The sequence below is a fragment of the Saccopteryx bilineata genome, chromosome 2, assembly GCF_036850765.1.
Source record: "Saccopteryx bilineata isolate mSacBil1 chromosome 2, mSacBil1_pri_phased_curated, whole genome shotgun sequence".
NCBI lineage: Eukaryota > Metazoa > Chordata > Mammalia > Chiroptera > Emballonuridae > Saccopteryx > Saccopteryx bilineata.
Genome location: NC_089491.1, coordinates 80,217,714 through 80,232,994, shown reverse-complemented (window position 1 = coordinate 80,232,994; position 15,281 = coordinate 80,217,714). Strand labels below are relative to the sequence as shown.

Genomic DNA, 15,281 nt, shown 5'->3' with positions numbered 1-15,281 from the left:
TTGACCAGGGAAGACCAGGGTTTCAAACAGGCAACCTCAGCATTCCAGGTGGACGCTTTACCTACTGCGCCACCGCAAGTCAGGCTAAAGCAGGGAGTTTCAAACTGTGTTCTATAACCATGATGAGGAAGTGATTCAGGCACTTCTCAGGTGAATTGGAAGCCCAACTGTTGGAAATCTGGACCCCTTACCCACACTTTAACCCTAACAGCTCTGTTTTGATCTGTTTTAGATTTTTGGCTTCATAGTAACATTTCAATTTTAAAAAGAGTTCAGTGCTTAAATTTTTAAAAGAACAACTAGGCATTAGGATATTCTTATAAGTTCCTTCTAGCTTCAAAATTTACTACTCTGACTTTAATTTCTTTTATATATATTTTTTTGGGGGGACAACTTTCCTAAAAATATGTTTTAAAAATATTTACTAGCCAACTCTTTCAGGCAATGGAGGGGTTTCTTTTAAATATAAGAAATAAGGTGTTTTGAAGGTCTTATTCTCAGAATAGAATCCAAGAGTAATTTTATTTGAAGTGTCTAAACCTTTGGCTTAATTCTGTCTCTGAGGGATTCTGTGCAGTAACCATGAGAGTGAGCCAGATAGTGAAGGATAAATACACTCATAGATCATCCAGGTCTTCCTTTTCCAAGGGGTCCTGCAGGGGGTGTGGAATGCACATCTCATCCCAGCCACAGGGCCCAGAGAAGGGCTGTTGGGACAGGGCCAGCTAGAGCCTCTGTGAACACTTCCAGGAGCACCGTTGTATGGCACCAGCATGAGTTTCATCCCAGTGAATCGTGATTACTTCCCACCATTCTCAGCCCCTCCCCAATGTTTGGAATTTTCATTCATCAACTCAGATAACTCAAACCTAATAGCATTCCTTGAATAAGGACTAACTAGTCCTAGTTCCCAAAATGTAACTTCCTCCTCCTAGGAAGACTGGACAAGACTGGAAGGTCTACCATGACCCTGGTTCTAGTCAATCGGGGTAAGTCCATCCTTTTATTACCTCTCTTCCTGACAATGAGCAGGGATGTAAGAGAATCATAACAATAATTATGGCTAACTTTACTTGGCATAAAGCACTTTATATTACATCAATTAATTTAAGTCTCCTCATAATCATAAAGGTGGACACTATTATTATCTTCAATATTCAGATAAGCAAACTAAGGCCAACAAAAGTTAAATAACTAGCCCAAGGTTATTCGAGCCTTCATACATTGCTGGTAGGAATGTAAAATAGTATAATCAGTAAGTAACAGAGTCAGCATTAGAACCTATGCCTGCCTGTCTTTCACTCTCAACTCTTCCCCACACAGGACACTGTTCTGAAGGTCTGCTTGGCTTAATGGGTCCCATGAGACCTCAATTCAGCAGTCTCCTTTTCTAAGCGCCTAATCACAAGCGCCCCTCCTTCAAATATGTAGGCCAAAAGGAACTTTTTCTGAATTCTGTGTCTCCTAAGCTTGGAGACTATGAAGTCCAGGAACGTGGGAGGACAATTATAATGACACAATCAGCATCCTCCCTGGAAGGAGGTCTTCATCTAGGGGTCTCTCCTGCATATATTTTGGCTTCACAGTAACATTTCAATTTTAAAAAGAGGTCAGTGCTTAAATTTTTAACATACATATGTTTTGTTTTTTTTTGATTATTATTTTTTATTTTTATTTTTTATTTATTCATTTTAGAGAGGAGAGAGAGAGAGAGACAGAGAGAGAGACAGAGAGAGAGAGAGAGGAGAGAGAGACAGGGGGGAGGAGCTGGAAGCATCAACTCCCATATGTGCCTTGACCAGGCAAGCCCAGGGTTTCGAACCGGCGACCTCAGCATTTCCAGGTCGACGCTTTATCCACTGCGCCACCACAGGTCAGGCAGTGCTTAAATTTTTAAAAGAACAAATAGGCATTAGGATATTCTTATAGGATATTCTTATAAGTTCCTTCTAGCTTCAAAATTTACTACTCTGACTTTAATTTCTTTTATATGTATATTTTTTTTGGGGGGGGGGACAACTTTCCTAAAAATATGTTTTAAAAATATTTACTAGCTAACTCTTTCAGGCAATGGAGGAGTTTCTTTTAAATATAAGAAATAAGGTGTTTTGAAGGTCTTATTCTCAGAATAGAATCAAAGAGTAATTTTATTTGAAGCGTCTAAACCTTTGGCTTAATTCCCTCCTGATATATTTAGAATGACTTTTTATTTTTTTTTTATTTTTTTTTTTATAATTTTATTTTTTTAATGGGGTGACATCAATAAATCAGGATACATATATTCAAAGATAACAAGTCCAGGTTATCTTGTCGTTCAATTATGTTGCATACCCACCACCCAAAGTCAGATTGTCCTCTGTCACCTTCTATCTTGTTTTCTTTGTGCCCCTCCCACCCCCTATCCCTCTCCCATTCCCCCCTCCCCCCCGTAACCATCACACTCTTATCAATGTCTCTTAGTTTCACTATTATGTCCCACCTACGTATGGAATAATACAGTTCCTGTTTTTTTCTGATTTATTTATTTCGCTTCGTATCATGTTATCAAGATCCCACCATTTTGCTGTAAATGTTCCGATGTCATCATTTCTTATGGCTGAGTAGTATTCCATAGTGTATATGTGCCACATTTTCTTTATCCAGTCATCTATTGATGGGCTTTTTGGTTGTTTCCATGTCCTGGCCACTGTGAACAATGCTGCAATAAACATGGGGCTGCATATGTCTTTACGTATCAATGTTTCTGAGTTTTGGGGATATATACCCAGTAGAGGGATTGCTGGGTCATAAGGTAGTTCTATTTTCAGTTTTTTGAGGAACCACCATACTTTCTTCCATAATGGTCGTACTACTTTACATTCCCACCAACAGTGTATGAGGGTTCCTTTTTCTCCACAGCCTCTCCAACATTTGCTATTACCTGACTTGCTAATAACAGCTAATCGAACAGGTGTGAGGTGGTATCTCATTGCCGTTTTGATTTGCATTTCTCTAATAGCTAAAGAAGATGAGCATCTTTTCATATATCTGTTGGCCATTTGTATTTCTTCCTGGGAGAAGTGTCTATTCATATCCTCTTCCCATTTTTTTATTGGATTGTTTGTTTGTTTGTTGTTGAGTTTTATGAGTTCTTTGTATATTTTGGATATTAGGCCCTTATCTGAGCTGTTGTTTGAAAATATCATTTCCCATTTAGTTGGCTTTCTGTTTATTTTGTTATCAGTTTCCTTTGCTGAGCAAAAACTTCTTAGTCTGATGTAGTCCCATTCATTAATTTTTGCCTTCACTTCTCTTGCCATTGGAGTCAGATTCATAAAATGCTCTTTAAAACCCAGGTCCATGAGTTGAGTACCTATGTCTTCTTCTATGTACTTAATTGTTTCAGGTCTTATGTTTAGATCTTTGATCCATTTTGAGTTAATTTTTGTACAGGGGGAGAGACTGTAGTCCAGTTTCATTCTTTTGCATGTGGCTTTCCAGTTTTCCCAGCACCATTTATTGAAGAGGCTTTCTTTTCTCCATTGTGTGTTGTTGGCCCCTTTATCAAAAATTATTTGACTATATATATGTGGTTTTATTTCTGGACTTTCTATTCTGTTCCATTGGTCTGAGTGTCTATTTTTCTGCCAATACCATGCTGTTTTGATTGTCGTGGCCATATAGTAGAGTTTGAAGTCAGGTATTGTTATGCCCCCAGCTTCATTCTTTTTCTTTAGGATTGCTTTGGCTATTCGGGGTTTTTTATAGTTCCATATAAATCTGATGATTTTTTGCTCTATTTCTTTAAAAAATGTCATTGGAATTTTGATGGGAATTGCATTAAATTTGTATATTGCTTTGGGTAATATAGCCATCTTGATTATATTTATTCTTCCTAGCCAAGAACAAGGTATATTCTTCCATCTCATTATATCTTTTTCGATTTCCCTTAACAATGGTTTATAGTTTTCATTATATAAGTCCTTTACATTCTTTGTTATGTTTATTCCTAAGTATTTTATTTTTTTTGTTGCAATCGTGAAGGGGATTATTCTTTTGAGTTCCTTCTCAGTTGTTTCATTGTTGGCATATAGAAAGGCTATTGACTTCTGTATGTTAATTTTGTATCCTGCGACCTTACTGTATTGGCTTATTGTTTCTAGTAGTCTTTTTGTGGATTCTTTGGGGTTTTCGATGTATAGGATCATATCATCTGCAAAAAGTGATACCTTTACTTCTTCTTTTCCGATATGGATGCCTTTTATTTCTTTGTCTTGTCTGATTGCTCTGGCTAGAACCTCTAGTACCACATTAAATAAGAGTGGAGAGAGTGGACAACCCTGTCTTGTTCCTGATTTAAGGGGGAAAGCCTTCAGTTTAGTGCCATTTAATATGATGTTAGCTGATGGTTTATCATATATGGCCTTTATCATGTTGAGATATTTTCCTTCTATACCCATTTTGTTGAGAGTCTTAAACATAAAATTGTGTTGTATTTTATCGAAAGCCTTTTCTGCATCTATTGATAAGATCATGTGGTTTTTGTTCTTTGTTTTGTTGATATGGTGTATTACATTAACCGTTTTACGTATGTTGAACCATCCTTGAGATTCTGGGATGAATCCCACTTGATCATGATGTATTATTTTTTTAATATGTTGTTGTATTCGATTTGCTAGTATTTTGTTTAGTATTTTAGCATCTGTATTCATTAGAGATATTGGTCTGTAGTTTTCTTTTTTTGTGCCATCCTTGCCTGGTTTTGGGATGAGGGTTATGTTGGCCTCATAAAATGTGTTTGGAAGTATTGCTTCTTCTTCAATTTTTTGGAAGACTTTGAGTAGAATAGGAACCAAGTCTTCTTTGAATGTTTGATAAAATTCGCTGGTATAGCCGTCAGGGCCTGGACTTTTATTTTTGGGGAGGTTTTTAATGTTTTTTTCTATTTCTTCTCTACTGATAGGTCTGTTTAGGCTTTCTGCTTCTTCTTGACTCAGTCTAGGAAGGTTGTATTGTTCTAGGAATTTATCCATTTCTTCTAGGTTGTTGAATTTAGTGGCATAAAGTTTTTCATAGTATTCTACAATAATTCTTTGTATATCTACGGTGTCCGTGGTGATTTCTCCTCTTTCATTTTGGATTTTGTTTATATGAGTTCTTTCTCTTTTTTCCTTGGTAAGTCTTGCCAAGGGTTTGTCAATTTTGTTGATCTTTTCAAAGAACCAGCTCCTTGTTCTATTAATTTTTTCTATAGTTTTTCTGTTCTCTAATTCATTTATTTCTGCTCTGATTTTTATTATCTCCTTTCTTCGGCTGGTTTTGGGTTGTCTTTGTTCTTCTTTTTCTAGTTCCTTAAGGTGGGAAGTTAAATGGTTCACTTGGGCTCTCTCTTGTTTGTTCATATATGCCTGAAGTGATATGAACTTCCCTCTTATCACTGCTTTTGCTGCATCCCATAGATTCTGATATGTCGTATTGTCATTTTCATTAGTCTGTATATATCTTTTGATCTCTGCACTTATTTCTTCTTTGACCCATTCATTTTTTAAAAGTATGTTGTTTAGTTTCCACATTTTTGTGGGATTTTTTCCCTCTTTTTTGCAGTTGAATTCTAGTTTCAAGGCTTTATGATCAGAAAATATGCTTGGTACAACTTCAATTTTTCTGAATTTGCTGATATTATTTTTGTGGCCCAACATATGGTCAATTCTTGAGAATGATCCATGTACACTGGAGAAAAATGTATACTCAGTCACTTTGGGATGAAATGTCCTGTAGATGTCTATCATATCCAGGTGCTCTAGTGTTTTGTTTAAGGCCACTATGTCTTTGTTGATTCTCTGTTTGGATGACCGATCTAGAGCCGTCAGCGGTGTATTGAGGTCTCCAAGTATGATTGTATTTTTGTCAGTTTTTGTTTTAAGATCAATAAGTAGCTGTCTTATATATTTTGGTGCTCCTTGGTTTGGTGCATATATATTAAGAATTGTTATGTCTTCTTGATTCAGTGTCCCCTTAGCCATTATGAAATGGCCATTTTTGTCTCTAAGTACTTTTCCTGTCTTGTAGTCAGCATTATCCGATATGAGTATTGCTACACCTGCTTTTTTTTGGATGTTATTTGCTTGGAGTATTGTTTTCCAGCCTTTCACTTTGAATTTGTTTTTATCCTTGTTACTTAGATGAGTTTCCTGTAGGCAGCATACAGTTGGATTTTCTTTTTTAATCCATTCTGCTACTCTGTGCCTTTTTATTGGTGAGTTTAATCCATTTACATTTAGTGTAATTATTGATACTTGTGAGTTCCCTATTGCCATTTTATATCTTGCTTTCTGTTAGTTTTGTGTCTTGTTTGATCCTTCTCTTTCGTTTTTCTATCTTTTGTTTTTATTTGGTTGTATTCCATACATCTTTCCTCTGTTGCTATCTTTTTTATCTCATGTGCTTCTGTGGTGGTTTTTTCAATGGTGGTTACCTTTGAGTAATGAAAAGGGCCCCTACCCTGTTCATTGTAGCGAACTATTTTGTGAGTACTTTTGCACTCCATCGTCCTTTGCTACTGTTAATCTCCGTCTTCTCCCCCTCTTTCTTTTTGTTGTTGTCACAGTTTAAATTTGGTTTTATTGTGTTCTTCTTGGAGCTTTTACTTGTGGCTCTGTTTTTTTTTGTTCTTTGTATCTGATTGGAGAACCCCCTTTAGTAATTCCTGGAGTGGGGGTTTTCTGATGATAAATTCCCTCATCTTTTCTGTATCTGTGAATGTTTTTATTTCTCCTTCGTATTTGAAGGATAGCTTTGATGGGTATAGTATTCGTGGCTGAAAGTTCCTCTCTTTCAGGACTTTAAATATTGGGGTCCACTCTCTTCTAGCTTGTAGAGTTTCTGCTGAGAAATCTGATGATAATCTAATGGGCCTTCCTTTATATGTTGTATTCTTCTTTTCCCTGGCTGCCTTGAGAATTTTTTCTTTGCTGTTGGTTTGTGTCAATTTCATTATGATATGCCTTGGAGTAGGTTTGTTGGGGTTAAGAAAACTTGGAGTTCTGTTTGCATCTTGAACTTGAGGCTTTAGTTCTTTCCACAGGCTTGGGAAGTTCTCATCAATTATTTGTTTAAGTATGTTCTCCATTCCATTTTCTCTCTCTTCTCCCTCTGATATACCTATTATTCTTATGTTATTCTTTTTGATGGAGTCAGATAATTCTTGTAGGGCTATCTCATTTTTTTAAATTTTTGAGTCTCTTTCTTCTTCTCTCTGTTGTGCCTCAAGTTGCTTGTCTTCTATTTCACTAATCCTCTCTTCTATCTGACCTGTTCTATTAGCTAAGCTTGTTACTTCGTTTTTCAGCTCGTGAATTGAGTTTTTCATCTCTGTTTGATTTGTTTTTATAGTTTCAATTTCCTTGGACATATATTCTTTGTGTTCATGGAGTTGTTTTCTGATCTCCCTATATTGCCTTTCTGTGTTTTCTTGTATATCTCGGAGGATTTTTAGGATTTCTATCTTGAATTCTCTGTCATTTAGCTCCAAGGTTTCCAATATATTAAATTTTTTCTCCATAGATTTTTCCTCATCTAGCTGTGTTACCTCTCTTTCTTTTGTATCCATGATATTCGATTTTCTCTTCCTTAATGGCATCTGAGGGTGGTTTTGCTGATAGTATTAATGAGATTTAATAAAGAATAAAAAGTTAAAAAAAATAAAAAAATAAATCGAAAAGAGTTGTTTTTTTTAAAAAAAATTAATAATGAAATAAAGAAAAATAAAATAAAATAAAAATTTTTTAAAAAAGGAAATTATTCCCCCCCTCTTTTTTTCCTCTCCTCTCCTCTCCCCTCTTTCTTGAGAAAATCTTGTGGTGGACTGTGAGTTATAACAAACAATGCCTGTGATGGAGGGCCTGAATTGGGGAAAAGTAATAAAGGGGCAAAAAAGAGAGAAAGAAAAAAAAAAAAAAAAAAAAAAAGAGCGTATGGACCCACAAAAAGCAAATAAGGAAAAAATTTGGGTCAAGAATAAAATGATTTGCTTTTAGGTGTTGGTTTTCTAAGAGTTATGATGAGAGGAATAAGAGGAAAATGGAAAAATGGGGGGACAAATTAAAAACTTACTATTGTATTTAGTGGAACAAGAACTAGATAATATGGAGAGCCAGGGATGGGAGCACTGCTAGTGAGTTAAAAAGGTGAAGTAAAAACCCCCCAAAATGCCACAAACATAGGTTTGAGTCCCAGATAAGATAATTTGTTTGTTATTGAGGTTTGAATGAGAGGAGATGTAAAGGAGAAAGGAAGAAACTAATATAGAAGGAGAAAAGAAAGAGAGAGAGAGAAAAAAAGAGGGAACCACTAAAAGAAGAAAAAAGGAAGGAGAGAGAGAGAGAGAGAGTTAAGGGTTTTGGAGTGCAACCCTCATAGAGAGAAAGGAAGAGAAGAGAAAAGATAATGGGAGATGTAACACTTATGGGTAGTGTAGTTCCAGGAAAGGAGAGAGTAAGACCGGTAGAGAGTTAATCGGCCAAATTGGAGGAGGAAAAAAAAGTCTCAAGAATGAAGATAAGAGAAACAAACGAACAAATATAATAAAATGGGATAGGTTATAAAGTCTGCAGATTATTCTTGATTTTGAGAGGTTATCTTCTTGCTTTTTCTTTTCTCTCCCTCTTCCTGGTCGGTGACTCTGTACCCCGGGTTCTGCCCCTTTGGCACGCTCAGGTAGAGGTTTGCAGTTGATAAGTCTCTATGGCAATGTCATGTATTGTGCTTTATTCTCGTTGGGAGTCGAGGCTCATTAGCATTTATAGGCTCCGACAGTGAGAGAGTCCGTGTTCCTGGAGCCTTTCTCCTAGTCTTTCCTTCCTCAATTAGTAGCCTGATAGTCCAGGTATGGGGTTGCTGCTGCCTCTGCCTGGATAGTAAGAGGCTCAAATTGCTGGCAACTCCCCACTCTATTTCCACTCAGCACAGGGCTCTGGGTAAGGCTCAGTCAGTCAGAGCTGCTAGCATAATCAGGCAGGCTTTCCGCCCACTCGAAGACCTCTGGCTCTGCCACTCTATCCGGTAACACAAGCGGGCGCCCACTTCCGGGGCGCTTGGAGGAAACTCTCACTCACTGTCTGCAACCAGGATATCCGGCCAGCAGTCTCACGCTCTGAGTGAAACCCCCAACCGCAGGGAAAAGTTGCAGCGTTGGAATTGAGTCTCGCTCCGTCCCCGTGTGCGGCTTTTGCAAGGCGCTGGGGCGGCCCGAGATTCCGCTTTGGCCCACACAAAGGCCCCTGACTCTGCCCCTCTGTGCGATAACACGGGCGCGCACTGCCGAGGCACTCGGAGGAATCGCTCACTCCTTATCTGCGCGCGCAAACCAGGATATGAGGCCGGCCGCGTTTCCCTCTGAGTGAAATAGCCTCCAGCACGGAAAATCTCCACCGTTGGGATTAGTTCTCACTCCCTCCCGTGCGTGGCTTTCCCAGGGTGCTGGGGCTGCCCAGAGACTCTGCCCTCAGCCCACAGAAAGGCCTCTGACCCTGCCTCTCCGTGGGGCAACACGGGCACCCACTTCCGCGGCTTAGGAAGAAAACTCTCTTCCACTAACTGCGCACCGACCAGGAGACCGGGTAAAATGGCCGCTCCGCTTGTCTTTCTTTGTTTGGGTTTGGCGCGAGTGTTAGCTTGTATTGCCCGGGTTGCCACAGGATCAGATTTTCCTCGGCTTGGATCTCCGAGCCACAGCCTGGTTCGGCCGTTTTTGCTGCGGCGGCCTGGATCTATTCACCCCCTTTGCCCGCCTCAGTTTCTATATTCACAGTTACCAGAGAAAGCCGCCCCGTTTAGGTTAGTGAGGAAGGCGGAGCATTTCTTACTCCCTATTTCCTTCGGGGTTTGGTTATATATTTAGCCAATTTTTCACTCAATCATACCTTTGGGTGTATTGCGAAGAATCTGGAAGCTCCAAGTATAGGTTTTTCTGTTTCTGGTTGAAGATCTTGTTGAGTTTTGGGGGAGATTTATCGGTATCGCTTCCTACTCTGCCATTACTCTGACGTCATCCCATCTAGAATGACTTTTTCAATATATAATATCATATCCCAAGCTAATGTTCCATGGAAAAGTTGTTACTACCATGTTCACATGGGCACATGCACACACATACACTTGAATAAACACACACGCATATTCATTGCACACAGTTTTTTTCTTTATCCTGTTTCTAAAACATGGCATTTTATTGTTCTGAGACATTTGGAGTGAGATACCACCAGCACGCAATTTCACTGCTAAATTTCAAAACCTATGATAAGTTAACTCTCAATTGCAATACCCTTAGCAGAACTATCTGATGGAACTCTATATGGGCTGATAAAATATGAGACAAGAATTCTAAGAACCTATGCTGACAGAGCTGGCATCTTAATTTTCAAAGGCAGCTTTCCCCTCTGTGGAAGCAAGTGTCGTGTGATGCATTTCAACCAGCAGAAGGCAATGGATTCAGCAAAGCCAATTCGAATGATTCTACATGGAAGTAAGGGGGGGAGGGTCTTGAATCTGGTTTTGACACATTCCTTCAGGGACAATGGTTCTATTCTTGGCTAAATTTGCTTGTGAAGCAATAATTTTTTTTGTGGGGGGGGCTTTTCTATGGAAGACACACAGGCCTGTTGTAGAGAATTCAATAAAATGAAAACTAATCATTTGAAGCTAGGTAAATGAATTAATTGGTGTTGGTGTTAGAATAGGAATTATTTAAATGATTATTTTTTATTGATTTGAGAGAGAGAGGAAGAAAGGGGGAGAGAGAGAGAGAGAGAGACAGGAACACCGATGCACTCCTGCACATGCCCTGAGGAGGGACAAACCAGCAATCTCTGCACTCTGGGACTACGCTCCAACCAACCAAGCTACTCGACCAGGGCACAGTAGAAATTATTTAGACAAATAGATTAGTTGGGGATATATCCCTATCTTATGAGGCACATGAGGAATGGTGAATGCTGATGCAATCATCGCCCTAAATGCAAGATGAGAAGGGAAATCAAGTTCTCTTCCTGGGAATTTGTTGATGTTTTGGACCCAGGAGACTGACAGTAAAGAGGCAAGATTTGCTTGGCCTTTTTTCTCCCTAATAAGTCAGTTCCTTATTTTACAGTAACTTGGAAGAGAAGAACTTGAGCAGCTTGGCCCTTCCTGAGTAGGGACTAGAAACATCTGGGAGTAGGAGACGTGGGAGGTCAGGAAGGCACCTGTGAAGATAGGGGGAGAAGAACCCTGTGTTCTGTGAAGAATCCTGGGCCCGAATAGCATGAGCGAGGCCTGGTTTTGATCCAGGGGGAACCCGTTTACAATCGCATGCTTCGGATTGCTGAACGAGGGCTGGCTGCTTAACTATGTCCCTGTAGCCTAGTTAAAAGTCAGTAACAAACTATGGTATAAATGGTTACAAAAATACTGCTCCCTAATGTTAGGAGGACTATTTTGTTCTGTCCTCACCTGCTGTATGTATTCATTTGGGGTGCGTTCTGTTGCTCCCTATTTGTATTTGTTCATTATCTCCTTCTGAGAACCATACATACCTCTGACCAGTCAGAGAGAAGCCACTCACTGGGACAGTCATCTTTCTTGCAGGCTTGCTGGGAGGCCAGTTTTGAGGTTGAACAGAAGGTCTCAGGAAGCTCCAGGAAGCTGCCGTCAGCCATGAGCTGCTTGCAAAGAACTTCACGTTTCTGGACGCCTCCTCCGCAGGTCCTGGAACACTGGGGGAGGGAGCAGGTCAACCCAAAGTAAGAAAGGGGCGTGTTTCAGTGCTGATTTTACCTTTGCCTTCGCTGAGTAAAGAGTGAAAAAAGAAAAAATAAAAATAAAAAGAAGAAAAACCAGAAACCAGCCCAAAAGATTTTGCTTCCTCTCCTTGAAATAACTTTTGCAGTAACAGCTACACCCTCCACTCTTAATTTCAAGTATTTAACTAGAGCATCCAGGAATTTCATGAGCATTTAAATCTTAGAAGGTTGTCTTGGATGATTTGCAGCCATCCAAGACAACTGGTTTAAAAGGTTAGTATAATAGTGTTAAATATATTTACGATCCAGTGAAATAATCTGTACTGCTTCTGAATGAACAAGAGCTCTGGCCCTCGGTGTAAATCTGGGGGAGTTCATCTGCAGGGAAGGCAGCCCTTCTCTGTGTAAACACCTACCCTGCCACTCTGGACATGTCTTAAACTTGAGGCCTGGTGTTCTAAAGAACTCCCCTGGAATGCTTTTCTTGTAGGATTTGTGATTTCTTAGGGCAGTGGGAGCAAGAGCCACTGAAATTTGGGTACAAGAAAAATAGACTTATTTCAATGGTTTTCAGCAGGATCCCAAACACACCATCTACCTGTAATGTAATAGTTATAATCCACTCGCATGAAGAACCACTGAGTTGGCTGTTATTCTAAGTATTTGCTCCCAACTTTGCAATAAAAGAGGGCCCCAATTTTTAGGAGGGCACATGACCTTTCAGCCGACAGACTAGATTTGCCAATTTCCCTTGAAGGTAGAAATGGCCAGGTGACTAAATGCTGCTTCTGCTGCAGTAGTGGCTTCTTAGAACTCAAGGGTCTGTGCTCAGTGCATTCTACTCAGAATGGCAAGGGAAATTTGTGCCCCCAGCTGAGGTGAGGAGGGTCATACAGGTCCTTGATTACAGTCAGAATACTGTTGTAGCCCAGCTACTGTCACCCTTATTCAATGGCCCCAACCTTGGATGCATTTTTAAATCAGCTGTTTTTTTTTAAAAAAAAATAAAGTATTAAGGCCTTACATTTAATCAGAAATTTAATCATTAAATCAGAAACTCTGTGATATGGGTCCCAGACATCAGTTTTTTAAGTTAAAAAAATTTACCCTGACCAGTGGATAGAGCCTTGACCTGGGACACTGAAGACCCAGGTTCAAAACCCCGAGGTTATCGGCTTGAGCATGGGATCATAGACATGACCCCATGGTTGCTAGGTTGAGCCTAAAGGTCACTGGCTTGAGCCCAAAGTCTCTGGCCTGAGTCCAAGGTCACTGGCTTGAGTAAGGGGTCACTGGCTCAGCTGGAGCCCCCAGGTCAAGACACATATGAGAAAACAATCAATGAACAACTAAGGTGCCGCAACAAGAAGTTGATGCTTCTCATCTCTCTCTTCCTGTCTGTCTGTCCCTTTCTCTTTCTCTCACACACACAAAAAAATTAATTCTCTTAGGTAATTCTGCAACCAGCATTGAGAACCATGTCTCAAAGAACGCCCCTCTGCTGTTTCCAGTGAAAATAAAATAAACACAGAGGGTACACTCTAGGATCCAGAGAGGCCTCTGTTAGAAACAGTGGTTGTTTGGACCCCCCTGGAGCAAAAGTGCCCTCTGTTTGCAGTTGTGAATGGCTTGAGGTCACAGAGATACTGACTAATGAAGTTAGAAAAGCTATGAACTTAGTCTTGTTAGACTAACCCTAGAGCCTTTCAAACCACACAAAGCAGTGATGAACAACCTTCATTTACATTTTAAATTTAAATTTTTGAAATGAGAATAACCTTATTGGGTCTCATAGAGAAAAAGTGTATTTTCTTATGGCTGGATTCAACTATTGTACTTACTCACTGAATAAAAGAAGGCTAAAGTTAAAGGTGAAACCACCCTATAAGGTAGGTCTTATCCCCACGTTACAGATGAAGAAGCTGAGTTTAGACAGGTGAAATGACTCAGCAAAGGCCACATTCCGGGCATGTTCTCTGAGCTGGGTTGGTGGACACAGCTGAGGCATGAGCCCAAGCTTGATTTCTCTTCGCTGTGGTTGTAGGAACTGCTTTCTGCTTCCAACTGGAGGGTACCCTGACTGCTGCTTCATGCTGAGGGCCCCAGGCCTTGTAAGCCCCAAGATTGCTAAGAGCCCGGTCTCTCCCACACCCCCACTGGACAGGCAGAGCTTTGAAATTCAGTCCTCAGCCTCCACTCTGTGACTATCCCTGACCAGTAAGAGCCAGCCCATGACCAAGTCTGGAGACCAACATTCTAAAACAGCTCATCTGCAATGTGGTGGCCCTGAAAATGTGTTCTCCCTACCATTTGATTTCTGAGCCAAAAGGTTGCATGTGAAAATAGTTTCTAGGCTATGCCAAAAGCCAGGTGCATGGGTAGACTGCATGCGGTGGTCTACAGACAGTTGTTACTCATTACAGATTCAGTTTCTTCCAAGGAATTGCCTAGCATGTTATTTAGCCTTAATTAATGTTAAAATCTATGGCTTTGAAGCTACTGGTTTAACTGTGAGTGGCCTTGGCCTTTGCCTTCTCTGGATCATTTTGGTGATTCCTTGGCTTTTTTATTCATCAGAGAGGCAAATTTTAATTTTTGTCATTTAGTAGTAGTTTAATAAACTTTTTAAGAATTTTATTTTTTGAACGCATTTGTACACAGTTCTGCACAGTGCCTTCTGTGAATGTAAATTTTCAATAAGTACTGTATTTGTGGAATTGAAGTTGTTGGTTAGGGGAAATTTAAATTAGCAGCTAAGAATTCCATTTATGTAGAATAACTCTTTTTGTTACTAAGGATAACTAAGGTTTTCAATTTGGTTTTATAGTCTTTTGCATGACTTCTTAGGTAAGCCTCTCCTTACTTCTGTCAAATTCTTACTTCCCACCAACCAGTTATTCTATCACCAGATTCATTATAACCTTCATTGTTCAGCCTGTTTTCAGAACTCGTTTATATCTAGACAGTAAACCATTTGCATTACTAATTTCTAAGGATTTACCAAATTTAGGGAGTAAGTTTTACACAATTTTTTCAATTCTGTGAATTATTAAATTTCTTTCATGTACTTAATGCAATTTTGTTCGTCATAATTATATGGAAAAAAATCACCAACATGTTTATAATGATGTGTCAAAAATTTAAATTTGAAGCTCTGACTTCTCCCCCTATCCTTACTCAACATGTCTACTTAAATGCAAACAGGTATCTTGACCTAAAGATGTTCAAATGGAAGTTAGGATTCTGCCCCTCCAGTATCACCTCAAATCTGCTCATTCTCCATTTTCCCCACTCATTTAATGGCGCCATAACAAGACAGAAACTTAGTAAAAGTTCCTGCTTTTTCTTTTGTCTCACCACCTCTTTTATAACACCCAATCCATGAGCAAATACTTTTGGGTTTGCCTCTAAAACAAGGAAGATTTACTCTACAATAAATAATACATTGAGATATCATCATCTCTAGCCTAGCCTACTATTAAGCTCCTAACTAGTCTTGCCGTTTCTAGTTTTCTCAGTTACTTC

At 39.4% G+C, this 15,281-nt stretch overlaps 1 protein-coding gene across 5 annotated transcripts in view; it reads right to left on the bottom strand.

Moving 5' to 3' along the window:
* ADAMTSL1 (ADAMTS like 1) overlaps positions 1–15,281 on the bottom strand; it is a 1,054,626-nt gene that overhangs the window by 141,739 nt on the left and 897,606 nt on the right. For all 5 annotated transcript variants that reach the window (XM_066257319.1, XM_066257321.1, XM_066257318.1 and 2 more), the window contains one exon: positions 11,550–11,729. In XM_066257319.1, the coding sequence (XP_066113416.1) occupies positions 11,550–11,729 (180 nt within the window). The remainder of the gene's footprint in view (positions 1–11,549; positions 11,730–15,281) is intronic.